This window comes from Triticum aestivum, chromosome 2A (genome assembly GCF_018294505.1).
Source record: "Triticum aestivum cultivar Chinese Spring chromosome 2A, IWGSC CS RefSeq v2.1, whole genome shotgun sequence".
NCBI lineage: Eukaryota > Viridiplantae > Streptophyta > Magnoliopsida > Poales > Poaceae > Triticum > Triticum aestivum.
This window is the reverse complement of record NC_057797.1, coordinates 632404444-632428116: the sequence shown is the minus strand read 5'-3', so window position 1 is coordinate 632428116 and position 23673 is coordinate 632404444. Positions and strand designations below refer to the sequence as shown.

General features: G+C 43.2%; 2 protein-coding genes and 2 long non-coding RNA genes across 4 annotated transcripts; 2 read left to right on the top strand and 2 right to left on the bottom strand.

The window, feature by feature from the left end:
* Window positions 1–902: 902 nt before the first annotated feature.
* On the bottom strand, window positions 903–1322 carry LOC123185767 (uncharacterized). The gene is made up of 3 exons (XR_006493493.1): window positions 1187–1322; window positions 1047–1117; window positions 903–952 (listed from the first exon to the last, which is right to left on the bottom strand). It is a non-coding gene; the product is annotated as an uncharacterized lncRNA (long non-coding RNA).
* Window positions 1323–13325: 12003 nt separating this feature from the next.
* LOC123185766 (uncharacterized) lies at window positions 13326–14251 on the top strand. Its single transcript, XM_044597591.1, has 2 exons — window positions 13326–13492; window positions 13604–14251. The coding sequence occupies exons 1-2, from the start codon at window positions 13417–13419 to the stop codon at window positions 14119–14121; spliced, it is 594 nt and encodes a 197-aa protein (XP_044453526.1). The 5' UTR covers window positions 13326–13416; the 3' UTR covers window positions 14122–14251.
* A 2067-nt stretch (window positions 14252–16318) lies between these two features.
* Window positions 16319–20066, bottom strand: LOC123189893 (uncharacterized). The gene is made up of 2 exons (XM_044602410.1): window positions 19816–20066; window positions 16319–16665 (listed from the first exon to the last, which is right to left on the bottom strand). The coding sequence occupies exons 1-2, from the start codon at window positions 19961–19963 to the stop codon at window positions 16568–16570; spliced, it is 246 nt and encodes an 81-aa protein (XP_044458345.1). The 5' UTR covers window positions 19964–20066; the 3' UTR covers window positions 16319–16567.
* A 254-nt stretch (window positions 20067–20320) lies between these two features.
* LOC123185765 (uncharacterized) lies at window positions 20321–23256 on the top strand. The gene is made up of 4 exons (XR_006493492.1): window positions 20321–20547; window positions 21971–22016; window positions 22109–22256; window positions 22333–23256. It is a non-coding gene; the product is annotated as an uncharacterized lncRNA (long non-coding RNA).
* The last annotated feature ends 417 nt before the right edge of the window (window positions 23257–23673 follow it).

Genomic DNA, 23673 nt, shown 5'->3' with positions numbered 1-23673 from the left:
GCTCCTTAATCTTTTGTAATGTAAGTGCATGGTTGTCAATGAGCTTAATCTTTTGTAAATCCAACAAGATCCTACCGATGCAGTTCTATAGTATATTCTTTCTTTTTTGACATCTGGCGCTCATCTGGGTTGCATACGAACGTTCAAAACTCTAACGGCAGGATTTGTGCGCACAGGTCTGCTCAGGAGGCGCGCCCCATCCTCTAGTAATATCCAACTAGATTTATATCACGCCTTGACGTGAGGGTGCCGGTCCAAACGTTTGGTCAAGCAGGTAATGCTAAGTTAGTAGAAATTCATGTTTAGCATATGGCTGTGGCTGGGTTTGTGAGTAATGATCGACATGACACTTTTGTAAATATCGATCTAAAAATGTTTGTGGGTATCATGGGTTTATAGGAACAACTTGCTTCCATGTTTGTGGCTGGAACAAGTGTACATCAGAAACTTTAACTACAACACGGTAGACATGTACAGGACCAAGTAAAAAAAAACAGAAGTGGAACAGTGGCCGTCTTATGTAAAGCAAGCACCAACCAATTACATATAAGTTTGTATTCATCCTCAGCACTATCCAGGATGAACAGACTGCAACATCTGATGTACTCCGACATTGTATGGAAGCATGGAGGAAACCTCGGCATTGCACTAAATAAAGACACATTAGTATACAGGAAAAAGGATAGAGAAAAAGACACGTTAGTACACATAAAAAAGGATAGAGGAATAAAGTTCATGAGGAATTGAAGCATGAATATTCTGAATTAGTGTATCGCCAAACAAAGTATTTTTCACATAAATAAAAATGTCCGGAAGTTAAAAAAATAGTCCTGTTGCAAGTGTTTACTGATTCACAGTATCGATGCCTAATTAGTTGCCACCAATAATAGGCTAAATCATAGAGTCCCAACCAAACCATCAAGCGGTCTCTGACAAAAGAGCACCTAAAATTCTGAACAATAAGCATTAAGCAGGTTAAAAACTTCTGAAGGGAAAACAATTATAGAAACCGACTCCAATTGATTGATAAGTTTTAAGAATACAACCATCTAGTTGACACAATGTCAGCAGGAACGGCCGCTCATCTTGACACGAACGTCACATGGACTTTCACAATCTAACAGTGAAAGGAAACAGGTCAAGGAATCGAGTAGAAGAGGAAAAAGGCATCGATACTGCCACTGACCTCCACATCCAGATCCATGGCCCTCTATCCTCACAGCATAATGCCAAGCATATCACATCTGCCTCCTCTATCTCTGTTTGTCCTCCTCGACAGAGAGAAACCACTTCCCTTCCCCTATGCCAAGTAATATCATTACAAATAGGATCAGAACAGGACTTGAAACTACAGGGGTTGGAGAAGGTGAAGAGAAGGGGAATTATACCAGGCACTGACCTTCTGGGAGCTGGATCAGCAAAGGGTCCAAAGGGTCGCAGTTAAGGGACGGTGCTAACGGCGACAACAACGATGGGTGCTTGTTCCCATGAAACCTCTCTTCAGCTGTTGCTAAGGAGTCTCGTGGAGTAGCAGGCTGAGCAGCTCATCCTGGACGGCAGCAACAGCGACGTGGACGGCTCGACCAAACAACGAACGTGTCGCCACCCACCAATCCAGTTGCGAGACGACGAAGGAATCAGGAACATGTAAGTGAAAATAATGTGGTTATCCCTGGAGCCCTATGAATAATCTAAGTGAAATAGGAGATAGTGTGTGATTAGCATATGCTTAAAGAAAACATCCTCGATAAAAACAACAAAGCAGCAGTAGTTTATGTTATAAGTTTAGACACATTTGTTTTCTATCATGATTTGTCCAATGGAAGCAATGCGGCATTTAAACCTATTCATGGTAGCGGTCGTCGTCTCCTAATAAGGTGACAGACAATCAGGAAAACCTACAATATTGAAGGTTAAACCTTCTGTCATATTCCTCTAAAGTTAATCCAATGTCATTATCATTTTGATATATTCAGTTATTTTATAATTATCTTAAGACACATCATATTTTCCCACCGGCTTCGACAATACATTACTTAGGAGCTATAAAACATTTAGGACAATTTCAAAAAAGATGCAGTATTCAACCAGAGGAGAAAAAATGTTACAGTCAAATCGTCAGCCTCGCTACATAAATTGGTTCATGGCTAAAAGAACATATCACATCATTTGGGCCACATATTATGCACAGATGGACATATACACACAATATTGAGTAGAAAGCAACAATTTAGATGCAAGGAAAATATACATAAGGTTCAATATGCAACATCAAGATTAAGTAAAGAGCGGAACATATATAGATACGATTCTTTAAGGGTGCGTCTGTGTATTTTTTGTGATTTGTGATTAGCTTAATGCTAACTAAAATAATAAAGCATGCTGCTTTACAAATTACAACTTGTATCAAAGGAACACCCTGGGATCAGTAGCTAACATAAATTAACATAACACCAGAAGACTGTGAAACAGACCTGTTGATGTGTCAAACCGTAACTAAACTTGTTTCTTGCGAAGCATTAATTATCCTGTACTGCATCTTCAAATTCACTTTCCATCAAAGGCTTGCAAAACCAAATCCTCTTAAAGCGTTTCTCTATTTAGCGAACACAACAGGAAAAGTATTAGTTTGTCTCCGATAATATGCCAGGAAGGGCAACTTTCAAAGCATTACAGAAAATTGCTGACAGTTTCCTTTTACCATCTGAAAGGTACAAATTAGCGTGAAATATGGAATAAGTGGAGGATAGATGCTCCAGTTGGGTTATCAACGACATGTGACTGACAAATTTCATAGAGACCCTGGAATAAATGGAATAGATAACTATGCTTGGTATGTCTAAAACATATTCATAACAGAAGGATACCGAAACCCTAATGAGGCATATGCATCAGGAATGATATTCATGGCTCCATTTGAAGTTGCCCATGAAGCTTACGGTGCTCAACCTCATACAAGAATAGTGTCGTGCCAGATTTAACTTTATGTATAAAATCAGTACACTTAGACGGAAGGTCAAAAAGTTTCTGTGGAAGCACTCCTTCCCCATCCAAAAATTCATTGGTTTTCTTTGATACCATGAAACAATCAGAATGAAAAAGGGTCAGGAGATAAAACTTAACTCAAATCCAAAGAGAAGAATCTAGAACATGCTTTTTAAGAACATGCTTTCTGGCAGGTGCAGTTATATATTGTACAAAACTGTAAGATAAGATAGCAATGCGATGGTATGAAGCCAATCATCAAGGTCTGAACGCATCTGCAAGTATTACAATTCTTAAGTTGCCCTCATAAGCTTTGATGCGCAGGTCAGAAAACCATATTCCATAATAAGTTGACGTATGTGAATGCAGAAATATGTTAGAAAGGCTCATTTGTCATTGATGTTGGATAGAACCAGGGGTTCAAAAACCAGCAGCCAGCACCGCTGGATTGCCGATGGTTTTCTCTTAAACAAATAGGTCCTTCTTTCAAAATGTTTAACAATATCATCATTTGTTCTTTCGTCTTACAGTAATCTCCAGTACATCGTATTAACTTGAATAAGAGAGGAACAAACATTATTTTCTCTGTTTTGCAGAACTCGGTCATGGTATAAGCAGAAGTCTAGAAACCACAAGTTATAGGAGGCGTATTAAGATAATGAACCAAGTTCTACCAATCACGTGATTGCAGATGAAGTGAACAGCAGGTCCGTTCTTTATAATACTTATTGGTATGAGCAGCAGGTCCGTTTCATTTTTATATTTGTCCAGTTCGATGGAAACTTTCAAACAAGTCCGAAAGAAAAATAAAGTCTCCCACAGGATCATTTTACCTGATTACATATAAAGTAAGTTTCAAACAAGTCCGAAAGAAAAATAAAGTCTCCCACATGATCATTTTACCTGATTACATATAAAGTAAGGGGGTTTTCTGCAAAAGAATAGACCACGTCAGCACCCGACAAAGCGGGCCCCAATAGTCAGATACACCGTCAATACACTATTAGACATGGTTTAGACTATTTTGTAACAGACAGCCTCAAACATGGTACTGACATGTAAAAATTACGAAAAGTGGTATCAATCCGTCACCACCGCCCCAAATGTGGTACTATTGTGTAATTTACTCGGTGTTTTGAAAAGTAAGACACTCCCTGAATTTTATTTTATACTCCCTCCGTTTTAAAAAAGATGATCCAACTTTGGGCTAAAGTTAGTATAAAGTCGGGTGATCTATTTTGGAACGGAGGAAGTAGCAAACTAGTTTCAAAATTTGACGTGGCACCGGTCCTGCACCGAGATCCTCAAATATCCGGCGTTTGCCAGTTACTATTTCCGTCTCTAAATGGTGCAAGCCGTGTTGCATATGGCCATTGTGCCAAGCCAGACTGTGTATTGTAAACAGGAGTAAATTACATAGAAGTACCACAATTGCGGCATTGGAAGCAGATTGATATCAATATTGGTAATTTTTACGTGTCAATACCAAGATTGGGGCGAGCCGTTGCAAAAAAGACTAAAAGTGTATTTTATACGTATTGACAGAAAAGCTGACCGGTTGGGCCCGCCCGTCAGGCGCCACGCTGGCCAGTGCGCGAGTGACTGCGCGCTGACTAGGACGAGGCCGGCTCGCACCGTTTAGGTCTCGCTGGTGCGACCGAGCCAGACCCCGACCCCGCTCTGCCCTCGCACCCTCGTCGGCGGCTGCCTCCCCGCCCGCCCCGCCGCCCGCCACAGCACGCCGCCGTAGCCTAGGATCGAAGTGCTTAGGCACTGTCACCTCCCCCGCGGCCGCTCCTCCCTCGCGCCCTCCTCTCCTCCCTGGCTGTTGTGCCTCCCTAGGCGACGATGGCCTCGGCGACTCCGGCAGGCGGCGATGGCCGGGGCGATGTGAGCGGGGGCGACCTTCCCCGCTTAGGCCTCGATGGCAGTGGCGGCTACTCCAGCTCGGAGTACAGTAGCGAGGACGAAGATTTTGCGGAGCCGGTGTTGTCGATGGAGCAGAGGCTGCAGTTGGCGGGAATTTGGGTGGCCAACCCTAGCACCGCCCATCAGTGGGCTCATGGCTTCGGTGGTGTTCTGTAAGTGGTCAACTGTTCCATTCTTGCTCACTGAAATTGGGGATTAGGGTTAGGTTTCTACTGCCTGCATGTTTAGCACTCTAATAGCTAGTCCTAACTAGAGCAGAGAAGTATAGTGGATTACATTGTTATTTGTTAGTCCAAATTGTCATAGCAGCATTATGTGTTACCTAACTGGAGCAGAGCAGAGCATCATTAGTGGCTTACATTGTTATTTCTTAGTCCTAACTAGAGCAGAGCACCATTAGAGCAGAGCACCATTAGACCAGAGCAGAGCAGAGAAGCATAGTGGATTAAATGAGTCCTAACTAGAGCAGAGCACCATTAGTGGACAATTCTGTTAACTACTTATATGAAAATACAAAACATCAGTTTGTTGTGAGTTAAGTACCCGCTCTGTAATTATGGTTGCATTGAGATAGTTGTTTACATTGTTTGATTTTGTAGTAATTGTTTAGTTTATTCATATTGCAAGGCTAAATTAAACAAATCTTTGTTTATATGTTAGCCTATCTGTTAAGCAAAATTGTTATTAACCAATTTTGTCTGTTATTTCATTTTGCAGTTTGTATGATGACATTTTGGATGTTAGGTTCCATTTTGATGCTTCAGAAATGTTTGAGCTGAAGCTCTACAGTTCAGATGTGACATACATGAATATGATTGCAGTGATGGAAACCCAAGGATTTAGTGAATATGATCTGTTGTTTCACATTGAGAATCCATATTTAGGGGAGAAAGGATTGGAGATGGTAGAGAGTAATGCTGAGTTGCAACTAGTAAAGAGGCAGGTTGAGGAGTGTAAGGTTTTAAATTTGTTAGTGAGAGCATGTCCACCTCCTTGCAGCCAGTTTGAGAGGCAAGATTTATCCACTGTTCCACCTCTTTGCAGCCAGTTTGAGAGGCAAGAATTATCCACTGTTGTGTATGAAGAGCATGTGTTATATGATCTCAGTGAGCCACCCATCTATGCTGTTGATGAAGAAGGAGTTGCCTTTGAAAGTCAGAGTAGCAGCTTCAGTGTAGCTCATGGTACTGGTGTTTGCGCACAAGAGAGCAAGAATGTAAAAGGAAAACTGAAAGCTGTGTTGGAAATAGAAGAAGAAGAGGGATATGATGGCAGTGGTGGTTCTGATTGTGAAGGTGAAGATGACAGTGATGTAAACCCTTTTTATATGGGTGATGCTGGTGATATAGAGATGGAGGAGGAAAAGAAACAAAGAGAGTATGATGAAATAGAAGAGGAAGAAACAGATGATGAAGAATCTGAGGTGGAAGAAGTGGTGTATTATGAGGGTGACACAGAGGTTGAGGAACCTTTCCAAATGGATGAAGATGAGAAAGTTGTTTCACAGGATGAAGAAACTGTAATTGTACAGGAAGAGAAGAAGAAGAAGAACAGAAGCTTCCAGTTAGGAAAGGGCCTACAACAAGGACACATTCAAGTGTAGTTCAAGAGGAGGAACCTGATTTCAAACCTTCATCTGATGAAGAAGAGAAAGGATTGTTGAAGGAGGCTGATGATGATGGTTATGAGCCATTGTCATTTGTACTGCCAAAGAAAAGGAAGAGCAGGGCAAAGCAGAGGCCTCCTAGAAAATGGTACAATGAGAAGATGGAGGCACCACATGAGCAATTATGTCTAAAGATGTGTTTCTTGGATCAACATCAATTCAGAGATGCTTTGTTGAACTTACACATCACTCAAGGCAGAAACTTCGGATATCATAGGAACTCGGATCAAAGAATAATTGTAGAATGCAACCAAAAACATTGCAACTTCTTTATGGTTGCAGCAGTTATAAAAGGTAAAACTACTTTTGTAATTAAGAAGATGAGAATTAAGCACACTTGCCATATTAGTACAGAGACAACAAGGGTAAGTGCCAAGTGGCTTGCACAGAAGTATGAGTCACTGTTCAGATCTGATCTAACAACTGGCATTCAGACTTTGATTGATGCCTGCATGGAGAAGTATGGTGTGGATGTGCCCAAGTCAATGGCATATAGGGCAAAGAACCTAGGTATTGATGTTGTGCTAGGAGACCACAAGAAGCAATACCCTAGGTTGAAAGACTATGCTCAGACAGTGATGGATACAAACCCTGGGAGTAGAGTAGTTGTCACTACTGTAACTCCAACACCCAATGCAAAAATCCCCCATCCAGGTCCAAGATTTCATGCTATGTTCCATTGCATCAATGGAGCAAGAGAGGGATTTCTCAAGGGGTGCAGAACATTCATTGGTTAGTTTGTTCACCTTGTGCATTAGTTACATATTGTTTCATCTTGAAATGCATTTGAATTTTCTAAATATTGAATTTGCTTGCTCATTTAGGTGTTGATGGGTGCTTCATTAAGTTAACTACTGGTGCTCAACTACTTGCTGCCACTGGTAGAGATGGCAACAACAATATATACCCACTAGCATTTGGTATTGTTGGGCAAGAGGACAAAGCTAATTGGTGTTGGTTTCTACACCAACTTAAAATCTGCCTAGGAGGAGAAGAGGGACAGTTTGGTCCATATACAATCATGTCAGATAGGCAAAAGGTATGTGCTTGCATCTTATGTCCTTGTTCCTATAAGGTTGTTTTGTGCTAGATATTAGCTTAACTAGTTTAATTGTGTGTCCCAGGGCCTACTATATGCAGTGAATGCTGTCTTTCCTAAGTGCAACCAAAGGTTCTGCCTTAGGCATATCTATGCAAACTTCCAAACTGCTGGGTTTAGGGGGGAAGATCTGAAGAAGTGTATGGATAATGCTGCCTATGCATATAGTGAACACAAATTTAACATTGCAATGAATGACCTTAGAGCTGAATATAAGGAAGCTTGGGAGTGGCTTTGTCAAATACCCAAGAAAACATGGGCAAGGCATGCATTTGACACAAACTCCAAGACTAACCTTGTAGTCAACAATTTGTCTGAGGTGTTCAACAAGTATGTCCTAGATGTTAGGAAGAAACCAATTAGGACAATGTGTGATGGAATAAAGGATAAGCAGATGATGAGGTGGCATAGGAATAGGGAGAGTGCAAAGACATCTACATGGGACATAACACCCCATTATAGTGAGAAGCTAGAGGTTGAGAAGGAGAGGGCCCAATATTGCAAACCAATTCAAGCTGGTGTGGACTTGTGGCAAGTTACAAGTGGGCAGCAAACCCATGCTGTTAACTTGCAAGTGCACACATGTGGGTGCAGAAAATGGGACCTCAGTGGCATCCCATGTAACCATGCCATCTCAGCAATAAACAAGGGCAAAAGAAAACCAGAGGATTATGTCAGCAAGTTCTTCAAGAAAGAATTTTATGTGGCAGCTTATGAACCAATGATCTATCCAGTTCCTGGTGAGCATGACTGGACAAGGACCCCTGGTCCTGACATTGACCCACCTGCATTTAAAGTGAAGAGAGGAAGAAAGAAAGAGAAAAGGATCAAGGGGAAATTTGAAGTTCCAAAGCCTAAGGACACATCCAGAATGGGGACTATAACATGTGGCAATTGTGGACTACAAGGACATAGGTACACTAGCTGCATGAAGCAGTTGAAGCCTGAGCTGGCTTTGAGGAAGAACACACATGTGGTAATCCTCTTATAAGTAGTAACATGTTTTCCTTCTTGTACATTCCATTTTTTAAGTACTAACTCATTTTCCTTCTTGTTTATGCAAGCCTCTTGCAAGGAATCCCAATGCTGGTGCTGCTGCTACTACACCAGCAGCAAGAACTTCTCAACCAGCTCCTACAACAACACCAACAACTGGAACAGGAGGTGCTGGGAGAGGTGCTGGGACAGGAGCTGGGAGAGGAGCTGGTAGAGGTGCTGGGAGAGGTGTTGCAGGTGCAGGTGCTGGGAGAGGTGCTGGGAGAGGTGCTGGTAGAGGTGCTGGGAGAGGGAGAGGTACATTCTCTGCCCCAAGGCAATCTGGTCCATCCACATCTACTGCTGGGACAGGTGCTGGTGTTACACATAGTGGATGGAGGAGGTACTTCCATGCAAGTGGCAACTAGATAATTCATGTGTTTGTTCTTGCATCCTATGATACAATGGTGGTCTTGCTTTGATGATGTACTTTAAGAATCAATGCCATGTATGGCTTTTGTTCATGTGGATGCATATTATTGGATATCTTCATGTGATATGTTGCTGAGTACTCAATATATTATTGGATATATTGCTGGAGTTATTGATATTTTAGAGTTATTGATGAGTACTCATTATATTGGATATCTTCATAGTGTGTATGTTCTTTTTATGATTCATATGTTGATGAGTACTCAAAATGGAGTTATTGATATGCTGGATATATTAATGGAGTTATTGATATGTTGTGTATGCTGAAAATGTTCTTTATATGATTGATATGTTGATCCTATTGATATGTTGTATAAAGCGATCATTTTGGGTTTTGGTGGCTCGGGGTCGACGAAACCACCTAAAGCCATCATTTTGGGTTTTGATGGCTCGGGGTCGACGGAACCACCTAAAGCCATCAACTAGGGTCTAGGGTGGCTCGGGGTCGACGAAACCACCTAAAGCCATCAACTAGGGTCTAGGCTGGCTCGGGGTCGACGGAACCACCTAAAGCCATCATTTTGGGTTTTGGTGGCTCGGGGTGGACGGAACCACCTAAAGCCATCAACTAGGGTCTAGGGTGGCTCGGGGTCGACGAAACCACCTAAAGCGATCATTTTGGGTTTTGGTGGCTCGGGGTCGACGGAACCACCTAAAGCCATCAACTAGGGTCTAGGGTGGCTCGGGGTCGACGAAACCACCTAAAGCGATCATTTTGGGTTTTGGTGGCTCGGGGTCGACGGAACCACCTAAAGCCATCAACTAGGGTCTAGGGTGACTCGGGGTCGACGAAACCACCCAAAGCCATAAACTAGGGTCTACGGTGGCTCGGGGTCGACGAAACCACCTAAAGCTATCATTTTGGGTTTTTGTGGCTCGTGGTCGACGAAACCACCTAAAGCCATCAACTAGGGTCTACGGTGGCTCGGGGTCGACGAAACCACCTAAAGCCATCAATTAGGGTCTACAGTGGCTTGGGGTCGACGAAACCACCTAGAGCGATCATTTTGGGTTTTTGTGGGTCGGGGTCGACGAAACCACCTAAAGCCATCAACTAGGGTCTAGGGTGGCTCGGGGTCGACGGAACCACCTAAAGCCATCAACTAGGGTCTACGGTGGCTCGGGGTCGATGAAACCACCTAAAGCGATCATTTTGGGTTTTTGTGGCTCGGGGTCGGCGGAACCACCTAAAGCCATCAACTAGGGTCTACGGTGGCTCGGGGTCGACGAAACCACCTAAAGCCATCAACTAGGGTCTATGGTGGCTCGGGGTCGACGAAACCACCTAAAGCGATCAATTTGGGTTTTTGTGGCTCGGGGTCGACGGAACCACCTAAAGCCATCAACTAGGGTCTAGGGTGGCTCGGGGTCGATGAAAGCACCTAAAGCCATCAACTAGGGTCTAGGGTGGCTTGGGGTCGACGAAACCACCTAAAACCATCAACTAGGGTCTACGGTGGCTCGGGGTCGACGAAACCACCTAAAGCATCACTGTACCATAACAAACTATTCCTTTTGCAAATGCATTTAAGCATTTAAGAATCACTCTAACATATGTAACTATATGCATTTAAGAAGCATTTAACCATCAGAATAACATAAGCATCAGTATGTAAACATTTTCAGTCTAACATAAGCATCACTGGAGTTCACATTACATAGTGGAGTTCAAATGCACAATCCATCCTTTTCTCACAAAAGGATGAATAGCATATTACTAGGTAGATAAACAGCCAGAGTTCACAATTAGTACTAGAACCATACATCACACAACCATAATTCTAAGTTACTAGGTCATTGCACAGCCATCCTTCCCAAAAAGTCTGCAATGCCCACTAATCTCAATTCATCTTGTTCAGTTCTCCAAGATGGCCTGGATCCCCTTGATCTTCTCCTTCAGCTTCTCCTCTGCCTTCATGAGCTCAGTTATCTTAAACTCTTGCATCTGCTTCTCTTCATTATGGTTTTCCTTGAGCTTTAGCAGATCAGCAACCTGGAACTTCAACTCTAGCTTCTCTTGGGTGAGCTTCTCCTCAAACTTTGTGAACTCTGCATTCTTCAACTCCAAATTCATCCTAGCCTCACTCAGCAATTCCTTCTCTTTCATATTCTTCAACTTGAGGTTTTGGATGGCAATTGCTTGAGCACTTGTCAGGTTGCACAGGATTTCATACTTCTGTTGAAGCTCCTCTGTAGCTGCATCTTTCTTTGCCATTTCTGCATTCTTATGAGCCACCAATTCAGCTCTGCATTCATGCTGATATGTGACAGCTGACTGCAGATAACTAAAATCCACAACCCTATCCTGCTGAAAGTCCACAAGTTGATGCACATCTTTCACTAACTTGTCATAATCTGCATCCAGCTTCTTCTTTTCTTCTGTCAAATTGTGAATAGTTAAAGCACTTTGAAGATTATCATTCACCCTAGCAGACTTGCTCTCTTCAACCATTGACCAAAGCTTCAGCAATGCATTCTCCATTTTTGGGGGCCACTGCTCATCAATCCACTGAACAAACCCACAATTTTGACCTTTCTGGAAAAATAACAAGGCAAAATTTAGTACAATACAACTACTATGAGTAGTAAGCAACAGTTAGCTCATGCTAAGTAAGAGGGTGATCAGTATATAATTAGCAGAGTAACACTCCATTCAACTTTGCATAATAACCAACTTACAATTGGCCATTAATATAATGGAATCCTACAATCTGCACTACCACTCTAGCAGTGAACTACTTTGCCATATATCACTAACAAATGGAACATAGAAATCACTGAATGAAGAGTTATCAAACCAGACTACATTAGCCTAGCTAAATATACTACATTAGCCTACAGGAACAAACTAGCTAATGACAGTACCTACTGTCAGCAGTAAGCAACAATTACTTATTAAGAGTCACACATCAGCTAATGAAGGGGCTAATGTGAGTACTAAGCAACATTGCATACAAGCATAAATAAATAGCATGTGCACACAATAGGGCATTCATGTGCACACAACAGAGCATGCTTGAGCCTATATTTAGCCTAAATGCACTCCACTGACCATAATATTCACCATTCCTACAATGAGAACTACAGTATGGCATATATGACTAACAAAATTACTATACACATAACTGAATCACAATTGGCAAACAAGACTCTATCACTTCCAATGAACATATCCTGTGCATAATCAATAAGGCAAGAAAAATACCGGCTCTGCACATGCTAAGAACCTTCTCCCAGTCATTATTCCTTCAAATGCAACAAGCCTCTCTGATGGCTTCCCATGCTTCTTGCACAACACTATCAGATCTAGCTCAAGACCCTTGTAATCCGGGTCCTCAAGAGAGAAAGGCACCTGCCCAAGCAAAATCCAAGTTAGCATCATGTGCAGAGGACGAGGACAAAGCAAATCAAACGAAATCCTCACACCAAAGACCACCTACACAGAAAAATCCCCAAAATTTCCTAAACATAGCCCTAACCCTAGCTCCAATGGAGTAACTGACCTGGTTGAGCCCATCGGTGGAGGCTTGAGTTGTCGTCGCTGCTCTCGTCTTCAAAATCCATGGCTGCGGCAACTTCGTGTGGCGGCCAGCGGGGGCGGGCGCAGGCGGCGGCGAGGCAGAGAGAAGGAAGAAGAACGCAGAGCAGAGCGGGGGGAGTGAGCGGGGTGTGGCTCGACCGCACCAGCCGCGCCCTAAACGGCTCGACCCGGGCTCGTCCGAGTCAGCGCGCGGGCACGCGCGCACTGGCCGGCGTGGGGCCCAACCGGTCAGCTTTTCTGTCAATACGTATAAAACGCACTTTTAGTCTTTTTTGCAACGGCTCGCCCCAATCTTGGTACTGACACGTAAAAATTACCAATCTTGGTACCAATCTGTTTCCAATGGCTTAATTATGGTACTTCTATGTAATTTACTCTGTAAACAGACTTTGTAGAAAATGATCATTTGGAATCCCAGAACCACTGATGTGCAGCCGGGCGGACGCTGCCGTGGCCGGCGGCCATGTGCGTCGGCGTCTAGCGTTAGTTTCTGCCACACGCAGTTCGAGTGCGCAGAGAGATCGATGGTACGAGGGGTTTTTTTTTTGCTGCGGGATTGTTACGAGTTTGATTGAGACAAAATATGAGGTCTCCAATTGTAACCCAACTCTTGCACGTACACGCACCTCCATAATATTTTTTTTTGTATATATACAAGGCGGTCGCTGGCTCCTGCAATATAAGTTGATCTGCTTGGGGGGACAGATCGGCCTCAACAATCAATCAAGCATGGAGAAAGAATTGACCCATGTTCACTGGGGAGAGGTTTTCTGGTTTAGCTGGTTTTCCTTCGTGATTGGAGTTGGTACGGTTCCCCCCCTTCTCCTTCGCAGCATCTTTTTTGCATCTGTAAATAATCATCAATATGGTTCCAGGTTTCTGTGTTTTTCGCTTTACAAGCTTTGAAATCGAACAGGTGCAGGCGTGCTCCTGCTCGCCCTCATCAACGCGTTCAGGAGTTCTTACTGGGACGTCTACTCCCTCGAGCTCACCAGCATCGACGGCCGCGGCCAGCCGGCGGGGCTCAGCGCCCTGGCGTTCAACGTGACCCTGCACGTGGAGAACAGGCGGCCGAAGTGGGTGGACAACAGCTTCAGCGATGGGAAGGTGGTGGTGTCCTACGCGGGCGTCGCTGTAGCGGAGGGCCGTGTGCCGGGCTTCAGGGTCGGAGCGAAGAGCGCGGCGGAGGTGGAGGCGGTGGCGCTGGGCGGCAAAGCTGCAGGCGTGGCGGACGCCGTGAGGAGGCGCGTGGAGGCGGAGCTGCGCTGGGACTCCGCGGAGTTCGAGGTGGAGGCCAAGCTGTTCCGCAGCGGCGTCGGACAGCAAGGTGGCCCCGTCGTGCTGTGGCGCAAGGTTGCATCGCGGGTGCTGCATCAGCCGTCACGGTGCAGGGCCTTCACCGACTTCATGACTAGGGCTGACGAGGAGTTTTGACTTGTCTGTACGTGCGTGCAGCACGAATTCACAGCTTATGCGTCTGGGCTGTTTTTTTTCATATTTTTCTTTGAGAAAAGTATGTTCTTGTCCCTCAAGTTTCTAAAAGTATAAACTTGGTTCCTTAAGATTTTTAGGTATATATTTAGTCCTTCAAGTGTCAAAACCGGATAAGTTTAACTCAAAACCAGAGTTTGGTCACTTACCAGGGTTTGACCACATTGACCAGGTTTGATCATGAATAGTAAATCTAAAAAAAAGCAAAAAAATAAAAAATCTGAAATTTTGTGACAGCATGCTTGGGCGCGCTTGGTGCGTGTAAATTGTTGGGGTCAAATAACATCCGAGGAACTCTAGCAAAAAAAAAAGACAAAATTTACCTTTTTTTTTAGCTAAAATTAGTTTTTGTTTTTGCCACGAGCTCCTCGGATGTTGAAACACCACACAAATTTTCATGCACCCAAGCATCTTGGTTGCCACAAAATTTTGGAGTTTTTTTTTTAAATTGAATTTACGGTTCATCAATCAAACCCGGCCAATGTGCTTAAAATCTGGTTTTGGACCAAACTTATCCGGTTTTGAGACTTGAAGGACCAAATGTATATCAAAAAATCTTCAGGAACCAAGTCTATACTTTTGGAAAACTTGGGGGGTCAAAAACATACTTTTCTCTTTTTCTTTAGGGGTACATGGGGTGCTTTATTTAGATAAAACAGCTCCAACATCTGCTACGAGGCTTGTTACAAGAAAACTACTCTCTTTGTCCCATAACATAAGACATTTTTCGACAATAAGACATTTTTTGACAATACACTAGAGTCAAAAGCATCTTACATTAGTCAAAAAACATCTAAAATTAACGTCTTACTATATGACAGATGGGGCCCGCCGCAGGTTGATGTGGCACCACTTAACGTCTCAGATTTAACGGCGACGTTTGGTAATGTGTGGCCCTACTGGGTCCACCTGTCATTGGAAGGAGAAAAGGAAAAAAAAATTGGTTTCAGCCTGACTGGCAGGCCCCATCTATAATAAATACGCTTAACCGAGCTAAAGGTCCCGGTCAATGTTATTTGCAAAAATATTACCGTAGACATAATGTTTTCTGCCCAAAAGAAAATGTAAACTTGTGTTTTCTAGTAATCTAGCCTTCAATGTGATGGTTTTGTACAATTTACTCCCACATCAAACAAGTGGCCCAAAAAGCGGTGGAAAGGGGATAAGCCGTCAGGAGAGGGGCCACCGGTCCACTCAATGACGCGCCTCAGGTATACGTGGACATAAGTCGGGTCGGGCCTTATAAAGCCCGTAGCAAAAAACATAGGCTCGGGCCCGGCCGCCAGGCCTAGATTTCAAGCCCATGCCTGGCCCATCGGTAGAAAAGCCCGTCGGGCCTCGGTCCAGGCCTCTTCCCTAAAACGCAAATATGCCAAGCCCAAGCCCAAGCCTAGCCCGGCCTTCAGGCTCAAAACTTAGGCCTAGGTCGGGCTTTTTCGGGTCGGGTTTTCCATGGCCAAGTATAGCCTCAGGTAGGAGGTGACCAGCGAAAGCTGTGGCTGGTCGCCCGTCTGAAACCATTACCCATTCCGTATTGGTTTCCATGCACTTCTTTCACAGGACCTTTTTAAGTTGGATTTTTCCTTCTGAAATGCACTTTGTAGGCAGGTGTATTATCAACTCTCCCTGTAGTGATTTGCAGCGAAGAATGTAAACTAATGTAAACGTTTTAGATCACTACTTTATTATCACATATGGCTGAGCATTTGACCTACATGTTATTGATTTCAGATTTGAGATTAAGTTCCCGTCCAAAAGGAAATAGACAACTGAAACTTACGGGGCATCTCCGACATTTGACACTTTGAGCCTTCAGATCACGCTCTAGACAACCTCGATTGCACGGGATCGTTTCACGGTGGCGCCACGCAATGTCATCCTCGGCAAGGGGCAATTTTGTATTTTCGCTAGATGCCACCCACTCACAGCACTCTCTCAATCCCATTTTTCTTCTCCTTTCCGATCCCCTCCGCCGCCACCAACAGGCGCGGCTCCGTCTCGCCTCACTCTACTAATTCTCCCTTTCCTCTCCAGTCTCCATCTGCAAAACCATGCAGGATGTGCGCTACTCCTCTACCAGCCTGTAACGTCAACAAAAAATTAGCATGCACACTCTCCTCCAGTGGAATACAAACAAGAGTTGGCTCCGGACTGCAATTCGTGGGACAAAAATACCATGATTTGTCCATCATCTCCTCCTAGAATAGCAAAGACACTACTATGAGATTCCGGCGAACAAAATTTCTATTACTGTATTACAATAGCACTACTCTGAGATTCAGGAACAGAGATGGTCTGTTTATTTGACACAAGATTAAGCCTTCAGATTCATAATGCAAACTGCATATGCAGGGGTTGGGCAAATCTGGGGCCGGTCGAGACAGCTGCTTTATTCTTTCAGTGATGATGGCTGTCCAGAAGAAAGCCTATCCGACCTTGCCTTGTTAGCTCGCTCCACGTAATCTTGATGAGAGTCATGCTTTGCCCCTGCAATTGATGAGATATATTGCAATCAAGTAAGTTGTCGAGTACCAAAAGGAGTAAATGAAAAATGTACTAGCATCCTGGTTGGTCTATATAACTACAAAAAATGCTTTGAAGCAGGCAGAATAATGATCTGATGGCCAAAGCATCATTCGGAAGATCAAGTTGGATTGTAAATCATACTCCCACCTGATGTTTTAGTGGTGATGAATGCAGAAAATCAACCTAAAAATATAGAGGCATGTGTGCCATGATGCTATGAATTCAAAGCTATACCAATATCACGGGACAGGTAAGCATCAAATAGCTATAGTATCCACTGAAGGCTTTTAATTCCCCTGTTTACACCTAACACCGTGTAAACACAGTACACACAAGTTCATCGCCATGATGGTAAACTTCATTCAGTAATAACTATAAAAATGACCAGTTGCAGTGAGTACATGGAAATCAAACCTATAACAGGTTTTCCTATTTAAACATTGATCGTGCCTTCAGAATGCGCTAGAAACTAAGCAATTGTCAGAAACTGAAAACATAAAAGAAGTCACACACATATAGACCTGGATCAAAATTGATGAAATTGGGGACAGTTTATCATCCTCAATGGAGACTTTATTCGCTATATTCGTACCTACTCCCTCCGCCCCACAATATAAGCTCACGCCACAGATGCCCCCTCCCCAAAAAAAAAAATATGTTTGAGACCAGGCTAAGGAATGTAGTCTTAAAGTATTTACCAAGACAAAGAAAACAATATATGCAATAATGGCAACCAGAAAGCAAAGCATGTAACTCACTTCTTATATTGTTCCAACATATACTAATACTCAAAATATGGCACCAATAGTGCACCGTCACTGTGCCTACCACCTAAATATACAAGGGCTGAGCCTGTCAAACAAATAAGTCGGACATAATGCACTACATGTTCTAAAAAATAATCCACACATGTAAACATCTTTGCGCTTTCCACCATAATCCTACCAGACACAGAGCAACAATAGCACATTCAAATCCAATAGAAACATACCCGATCTACAACAATAATCCAATCTAGACTATAGCATATCCAATCTTACTCAGACTAGACTATTTAAAGGAAACAGAATAATCCTATCTACGTTTCAGCACCTTCCAACCCTACAAGAGATTCAAACTAGAGTTGTTTGAACACTTGATAGTGTTATGCGTTGTTCCAACCAGAAAACACTGCGTTGTGCTGCACCAGAAGTGATCAAAATTGTAAACTAGACCCCCTTTTTTTGCAATGAATAGGGCATGAATTGCCTATCAGGTGCATGTACACTACACACCATGGCACTTGTGGAAATCAAGGTAGATGATAAAGAACGTAGGGATGATTTTGGTGAAGACAGCAATGCTATTTTTTCTTGTCATTGGTCCTGTGCCATGTGAATGTGAAGCTTGTGTCACTAAACCCTTGATATAATGTGCCAAATAACATGGTTCATAAGAGATGGAGAGTTGATAATACTATAACGCTATATTGGTAAAACCTGCTATAAGCTTTGTGCTTACCTATGCGTCATTGCTTTTAAGGTGTCCTGCCTTAGACGCTTAGGCGCCCTGGCAGCGCTTACAAATATGCCCGCCTTAGGTGCTTAGGCGTCATCTAGGCGCTAGAGCGGGTGGTGCTCACCTTAGGTCACCTTACCACCTTATAAACAATGCTATGCACATATGATTTAATGGTAAAGCTATACGTTTATGGCATACCATATAATTTACAAGGAAAAACAGACCTGATTGCTCAATCATCTGTACACAGAATGCCTGTGGCCACATATTAAAGGAAGTTGTGGATTTCAATACAAGGTTATGAAAACCAAGGCGCAACGGCAAATCGAGCAAGGTGTCTAATGTACACACCTATATACTCCCTCCGTCCGAAAAAGCTTGTCCCAAGCTTGTGTCACAAATGGATGTATCTAGCACTAACTTGATGCTAGATACATCCATTTGAGGGACAAACTTTTCCGGACGGAGGGAGTATTTTGTAGTACTGCGTAATTTTACAACAATGCATACTCTACTTGATTGATAACCAAATGTGTGAAAATGACAAAGATGAGCCCACAAAACTAATTTTCTGTTTCATGGTTGAAGTGCAAGCCTGAGGAAATATCCCCAAGTACATACTTACCTCCATTAAATAGACAACATCTTACAGTGTATGCAGTCACACTTCCCTAAATTTTCTCATAATAATTTTAAAGAATCATATTCATGTGAAAAATCTCAGTCAGAGTTGTATATGGCAGATTGTAACCATTTCCAAACCATCATCTATTTACGAACAGGCGGAGTATGTTTTCTCTATGTCAAACTGTCTCGGTGTCTCCTCATGCTAAATAAATCCTCAGATGTTATGACTGATTGAACTACAGTGCAAAAATGATATGTGTTATCATCCAACAGGAAGGCATATGCATATAGGACCGACCTCCAGTAACAGCAGTTTCCTACTCCCTCCGTTCACAAATGTAAGATGTTTTGGATATTTCAATATGGACTACATATGGACTAAAATGTGTCTATATACAACTGATTCGCAAAAAAGTTAGTAGAACATCTTATATTTGTGAACGGAGGGAGTACTTTTGTTTTTCTAAACTGACAGCTGAAAATGGCATGTAGAGGAATGAAAACGCTGTCCCTAAGAGGGACAAAGAACTGGAGGCATTAAAAATGTTTATCCCAAGAAGGTTTGTAGTTGCAGAAAATCAGTCTTAGGATTAAATGATTCCATCCAGATTTCACTGCAACATAATCAGATGGCCCCAATCTTGAGCATGCGAAGGCCGAAGAGAACTCAAAATCAACGAGAACATCACTAGCTTTGACTATCGCCGCAAAACGAATATTTTATAACATTTCCCCTCACTATCAGAGTTCCAATCCATCCAAGAAGCACAAAGGAGATAGCATCAGCACCACGAATTACGAAGCCTGAAACTACCAAACCCTAGTTCCCCTCATCGAGAGCTGCACAACAGATAGGAACGCGGAATAGGACCCGCCTAGGTGAATCCGCCGACTCTTCCAAATTGCATACAGATCATCACGGTAACAAGAGGAGGTGGGAGACTAAGGATTGGGGTTTTCTGTGTGTAGGAAGGGATTCGATACCTCGGGTCATGAAGTACCAGGGCACCCCGAAAATGGCGGCGAAGATGGCGATGCCTGCGACTACGTGCTTCTTCTCGCCGCTGTACAGGTAGTGGTCTATCCGGGCGCGGAACCCCCCGCCGCTGGAACTGGCGCCCTCGCCTCCCATCACCGCCGCCGCCGCCGCCGCCTGTGTGCTGTGGCGTGGGAAGTTGGTGCGTGCGTGCGTGCGTGCGACTGCGAGTGGACGAAGGATTCTCTAACTTGGCAGAGCCAAGTCACACTATCTGCCATCCAAACTGCATCTAAGGGCTCTCATCCATCCACTGATTTCCAGCAAGGATGTGTTTTTTTTAGGGATCCAGTGAAAATGTGCGAGACTCGGCCCAAGTACAGCTGACTTGTTGGCCCATGAACGCAAAATATTGACCCAAGTCAGACCGATCCACCCAGTCCCAGACCTCTAATCGGCCGGCCCAGACCCAAGCTAGAGGCAACTCCACGTATATTGCGGAACACAACGGCTCGTCTCCATAGCATACCACGCCCACGCGCCGCGCGCATTCGGGTCTGCCTCGCCGCCGCGCCGCGCAGACGACCCGCCTTCCTCAGCGGCGGAGACGACCCGCCTTCCTCAGCCGCGGAGACGACCCGCCGGCCGCCCCCGCCTTCCTCAGCCGCGGACACGACCCGCTGACCGCCCCCGACACGGACCCTCACCCTCGCCGCGCCGAGCGCCGCCTGCTCTGGCAGGTACTTGCTCTTCCGTTCTCTCCGTTTTGTCTGGGGAAACCTACCGATGGAACGTTCGGTTCGACCCGACGGCGCCGCTGCCGGCGGCGGCAGATCATCGAGGTTGTGCTCGTGGAGAGAATCCGAGCGGCGCGGAAGCAGGGGAGGGGGGAGGGGGGTGCGCAGCAGAAGGAGGCGGTGGTGGGCGTGGGTGGGTAAGAGGAGCGGGGGAGGAACCAGGAGGTGCGGAGGCGTCAAGCCCTAGTGCATTCGTTTTCTTGGAGCAGAAGGGAGGCGGTGGTGGGCGAGAGGACGCGGTGGTCGTCGGTGGGGAATAGGAGCGGGGGAGGAAGAAGAAGCAGGAGCCAGGAGGTGCGGGGGCGTCAGGCCCTAGTGCACTACTTTTAGTTTTTACACGAAATGGACCTCCACGGATGCTCATTATAGATAGAATAAATTGCCTAATTTAGTGACTAAATACTTGCAACTTTTACATGTTTCTGCACTTTCTTTAACAAAACCTGCTGTGATGTACTTACCGCAGTCAGGGAGTGCTTTAGCTGCAACCAAGTTCATGCCCATGTTGCTTACGAAGTGCAGCGGGTTTCCCCTGATCCCTGTGATCTTAGTCTATGCCGTGAACAGTGCTCAGACTACTTAAGAGTAGTCATTAGTCAATAGTCAGTTCTTCAGTTCTGATGCAGCTAGTAATAAATTTCTCTTTCTCACAGAGTTGCATTAGGACATTGTAGATATTGTGTGTTTGCATGAAGTGAAGCTATAACCTGAACTAGTGTATTCTATCCGAGATGTTCAAGAATTCCATTTCTCAAGCTGCTTATTTTCAGAGTTACAGTTTAACTTGCGGTATGTGTTCTGGAAATCAGTAAGGTTTAGAATTGCTGTCTGAACTATGTGTATCTACTCCCCGCATATATTATACTTGTGCAGCGTGTTACTCCATGATGGTACAACTGAGTCAAAGACACGCATCCCAATAGGACATGTAAAACAAATAATCCCTCTGTTCACAAATATAAGATGTTCTAACTTTTTTCTGAATCGGATGTATGTAGACACGTTTTAGTGTGTTTGTTCACTTATGTAGTCCATATTGAAATATCCATAACATCTTATAGTTGTGAACGGAGGAAGTAGTAATTAAGACTACTCTACAGTGATGGTTGCTGCTTTGTATTGGAGCTACTACTGTGTGTTGCTTTGTACTACCTCCGTTCCTAAATATTTGTCTTTCTAGATTTCAACAAGTGACTACATACGGAGCAAAATGAGTGAATCTACACTCTAAAATATGTCTATATACATCCATATGTGCTATTCCATTTAAAATCCCTAAAAAGACAAATATTTAGGAACGGAGGGAGTATATATTATTGTTTTAAGAATTTGCCTTGTTGCTTATGGATACTCTCTTTTGTGCCAGCGTCCCTGCAATAGAAGGAATATAATATACTGGCCTGAGGTTTGAGGTCTGTCTTTTAGCTCAATACAAGACTAATTGTATTTCGTCTGTTGTTGTCAGCATTTGGTCTGTTACTCATGGTTTGCTTTTCATTGTTAGTGTTGTTGGTCACAAAACGCTTGAGACATCTGCGCTCTATCCCAGATCTATTTCCTCCTGCTGCTCTTGATAAGCACGCAAGGAGTCCTTTCATCTCAGATCGTTTGGACAGCACTACTCGATCATAATTTACAACCTTAGGTTTGGGGTATGCAAAATTTGATCATTATCTTTTATTCTTATACTATATTCTTTTATTGACTTTTGTGTTTTTTACTGTGAAGGCTGGAATGCTATCGAATATTTTAAGCTCGGTTATTTGAACCAAGATCAGTATACAATGAGAATGGAACTCTTGTTGTCGCAATTTTTGATATATCGAAAATGCCATCAAGAATATTTGTTGTCAAAGTGTTTTCACGACTTATTCAAAGACAACAAGAATGGAACTCGGGATGTCAGTTCAAATGTCAAATTCTCAAAACTTTTGGAAGGCAACTTGTGGAACTTTAGGTCATGAGGATGGAAAACTTATGTGCGCTTATCATTTCATCAACTTTCTAGTTCCTGTTTTGAAAGTTGATAAACAAATCACATCTCCATGAGACTTTGAATCGTAAAAGAGAATGGAACTTGGATTGCCACTTTAACTATCGAATTCCTGGATATTTTTGAAAGGCAACTTGTGGAAGGAATTAGAGCTTTAGATCACGAAGATGGAAAACCTTTATCGACACTTTTCATTCTGCAACTTTCCAGGTTTTTTTTGTTCTATGTTCATAGCAAACCCAGTCTCCAAAAGGAGCTTGAATTGTAAATGAGAACAGAGTATTGTGCTTGTAATTTATTTCTTCTTCAGATTTCACTTTCTCGTGTAATTGTACTTTGCTTATTATATGAATCAATAAAGATACTCTCTGCAATTTCTACTTTTGAGTATATTTCTTATTGGATTCGTGCAAATTGTATGTTTGATATAATAGCATGTTACTGTACACGTGTTTGTTTTCAAATTGGATCTTGTTGGTAAGGTTTCAAACTTGTCCATTTTGTTTGCCCATCAGAATTTAAGAAATCCCCTAAAAGAATCAGACTCAAAGGAAAAAAAAAAGGCTCACTGTAGACTTTTTTTAAGGAAAAAAAAAACTACATACCTTTTATTTTAGTTCCTAAAGATCTGTTTTCTGTCCCACTTAATATGACCAGACTTCGAATTTCGTACTTTGGCTTACCAATTGAGTTCCTTGTGGTTGTTTAAGCCTTTAAGGGGCTTGATGATGTAATTCTGATACTCACATCTTTGTGGTATTATGGATTTTGTGTTTTTTTTGTCAGCGTTGATTGGGCCCACAGAAGACTTTTTCACTTTTAGCAAGCACTATGATATATGAGATGAGATTTACGCTGTCTGGTATAGAACCTGTTTCTTTCATATAAGAACTGGTAGTTATTATTGTTCTTTGTATCAATCTTGATGGCTATTGACTTTCACTACCTTTGTATCACGTACAGGTTTTGTTTGTGTCTGCTGGCTTCTTGTGTCCCCGGGGTATAATGATTTATTAGTTATATCATACATCTCAACTAGATCTATCAGGATTGATTATTTTCTGGTTAATTACTTG

Excerpts from the sequence above, each read along its gene's own strand:
- LOC123185766 (XM_044597591.1), top strand. The coding sequence starts at position 13,417 with ATGGAGAAAGAATTGACCCATGTTCACTGGGGAGAGGTTTTCTGGTTT. Across the intron at positions 13,493-13,603 it reads TTCCTTCGTGATTGGAGTTG|GTGCAGGCGTGCTCCTGCTC; the intron begins GTACGGTTCCCC and ends GAAATCGAACAG.
- LOC123189893 (XM_044602410.1), bottom strand. The coding sequence starts at position 19,963 with ATGGGAGGCGAGGGCGCCAGTTCCAGCGGCGGGGGGTTCCGCGCCCGG. Across the intron at positions 16,666-19,815 it reads CTGGTACTTCATGACCCGAG|GGGCAAAGCATGACTCTCAT; the intron begins GTATCGAATCCC and ends CATCAATTGCAG.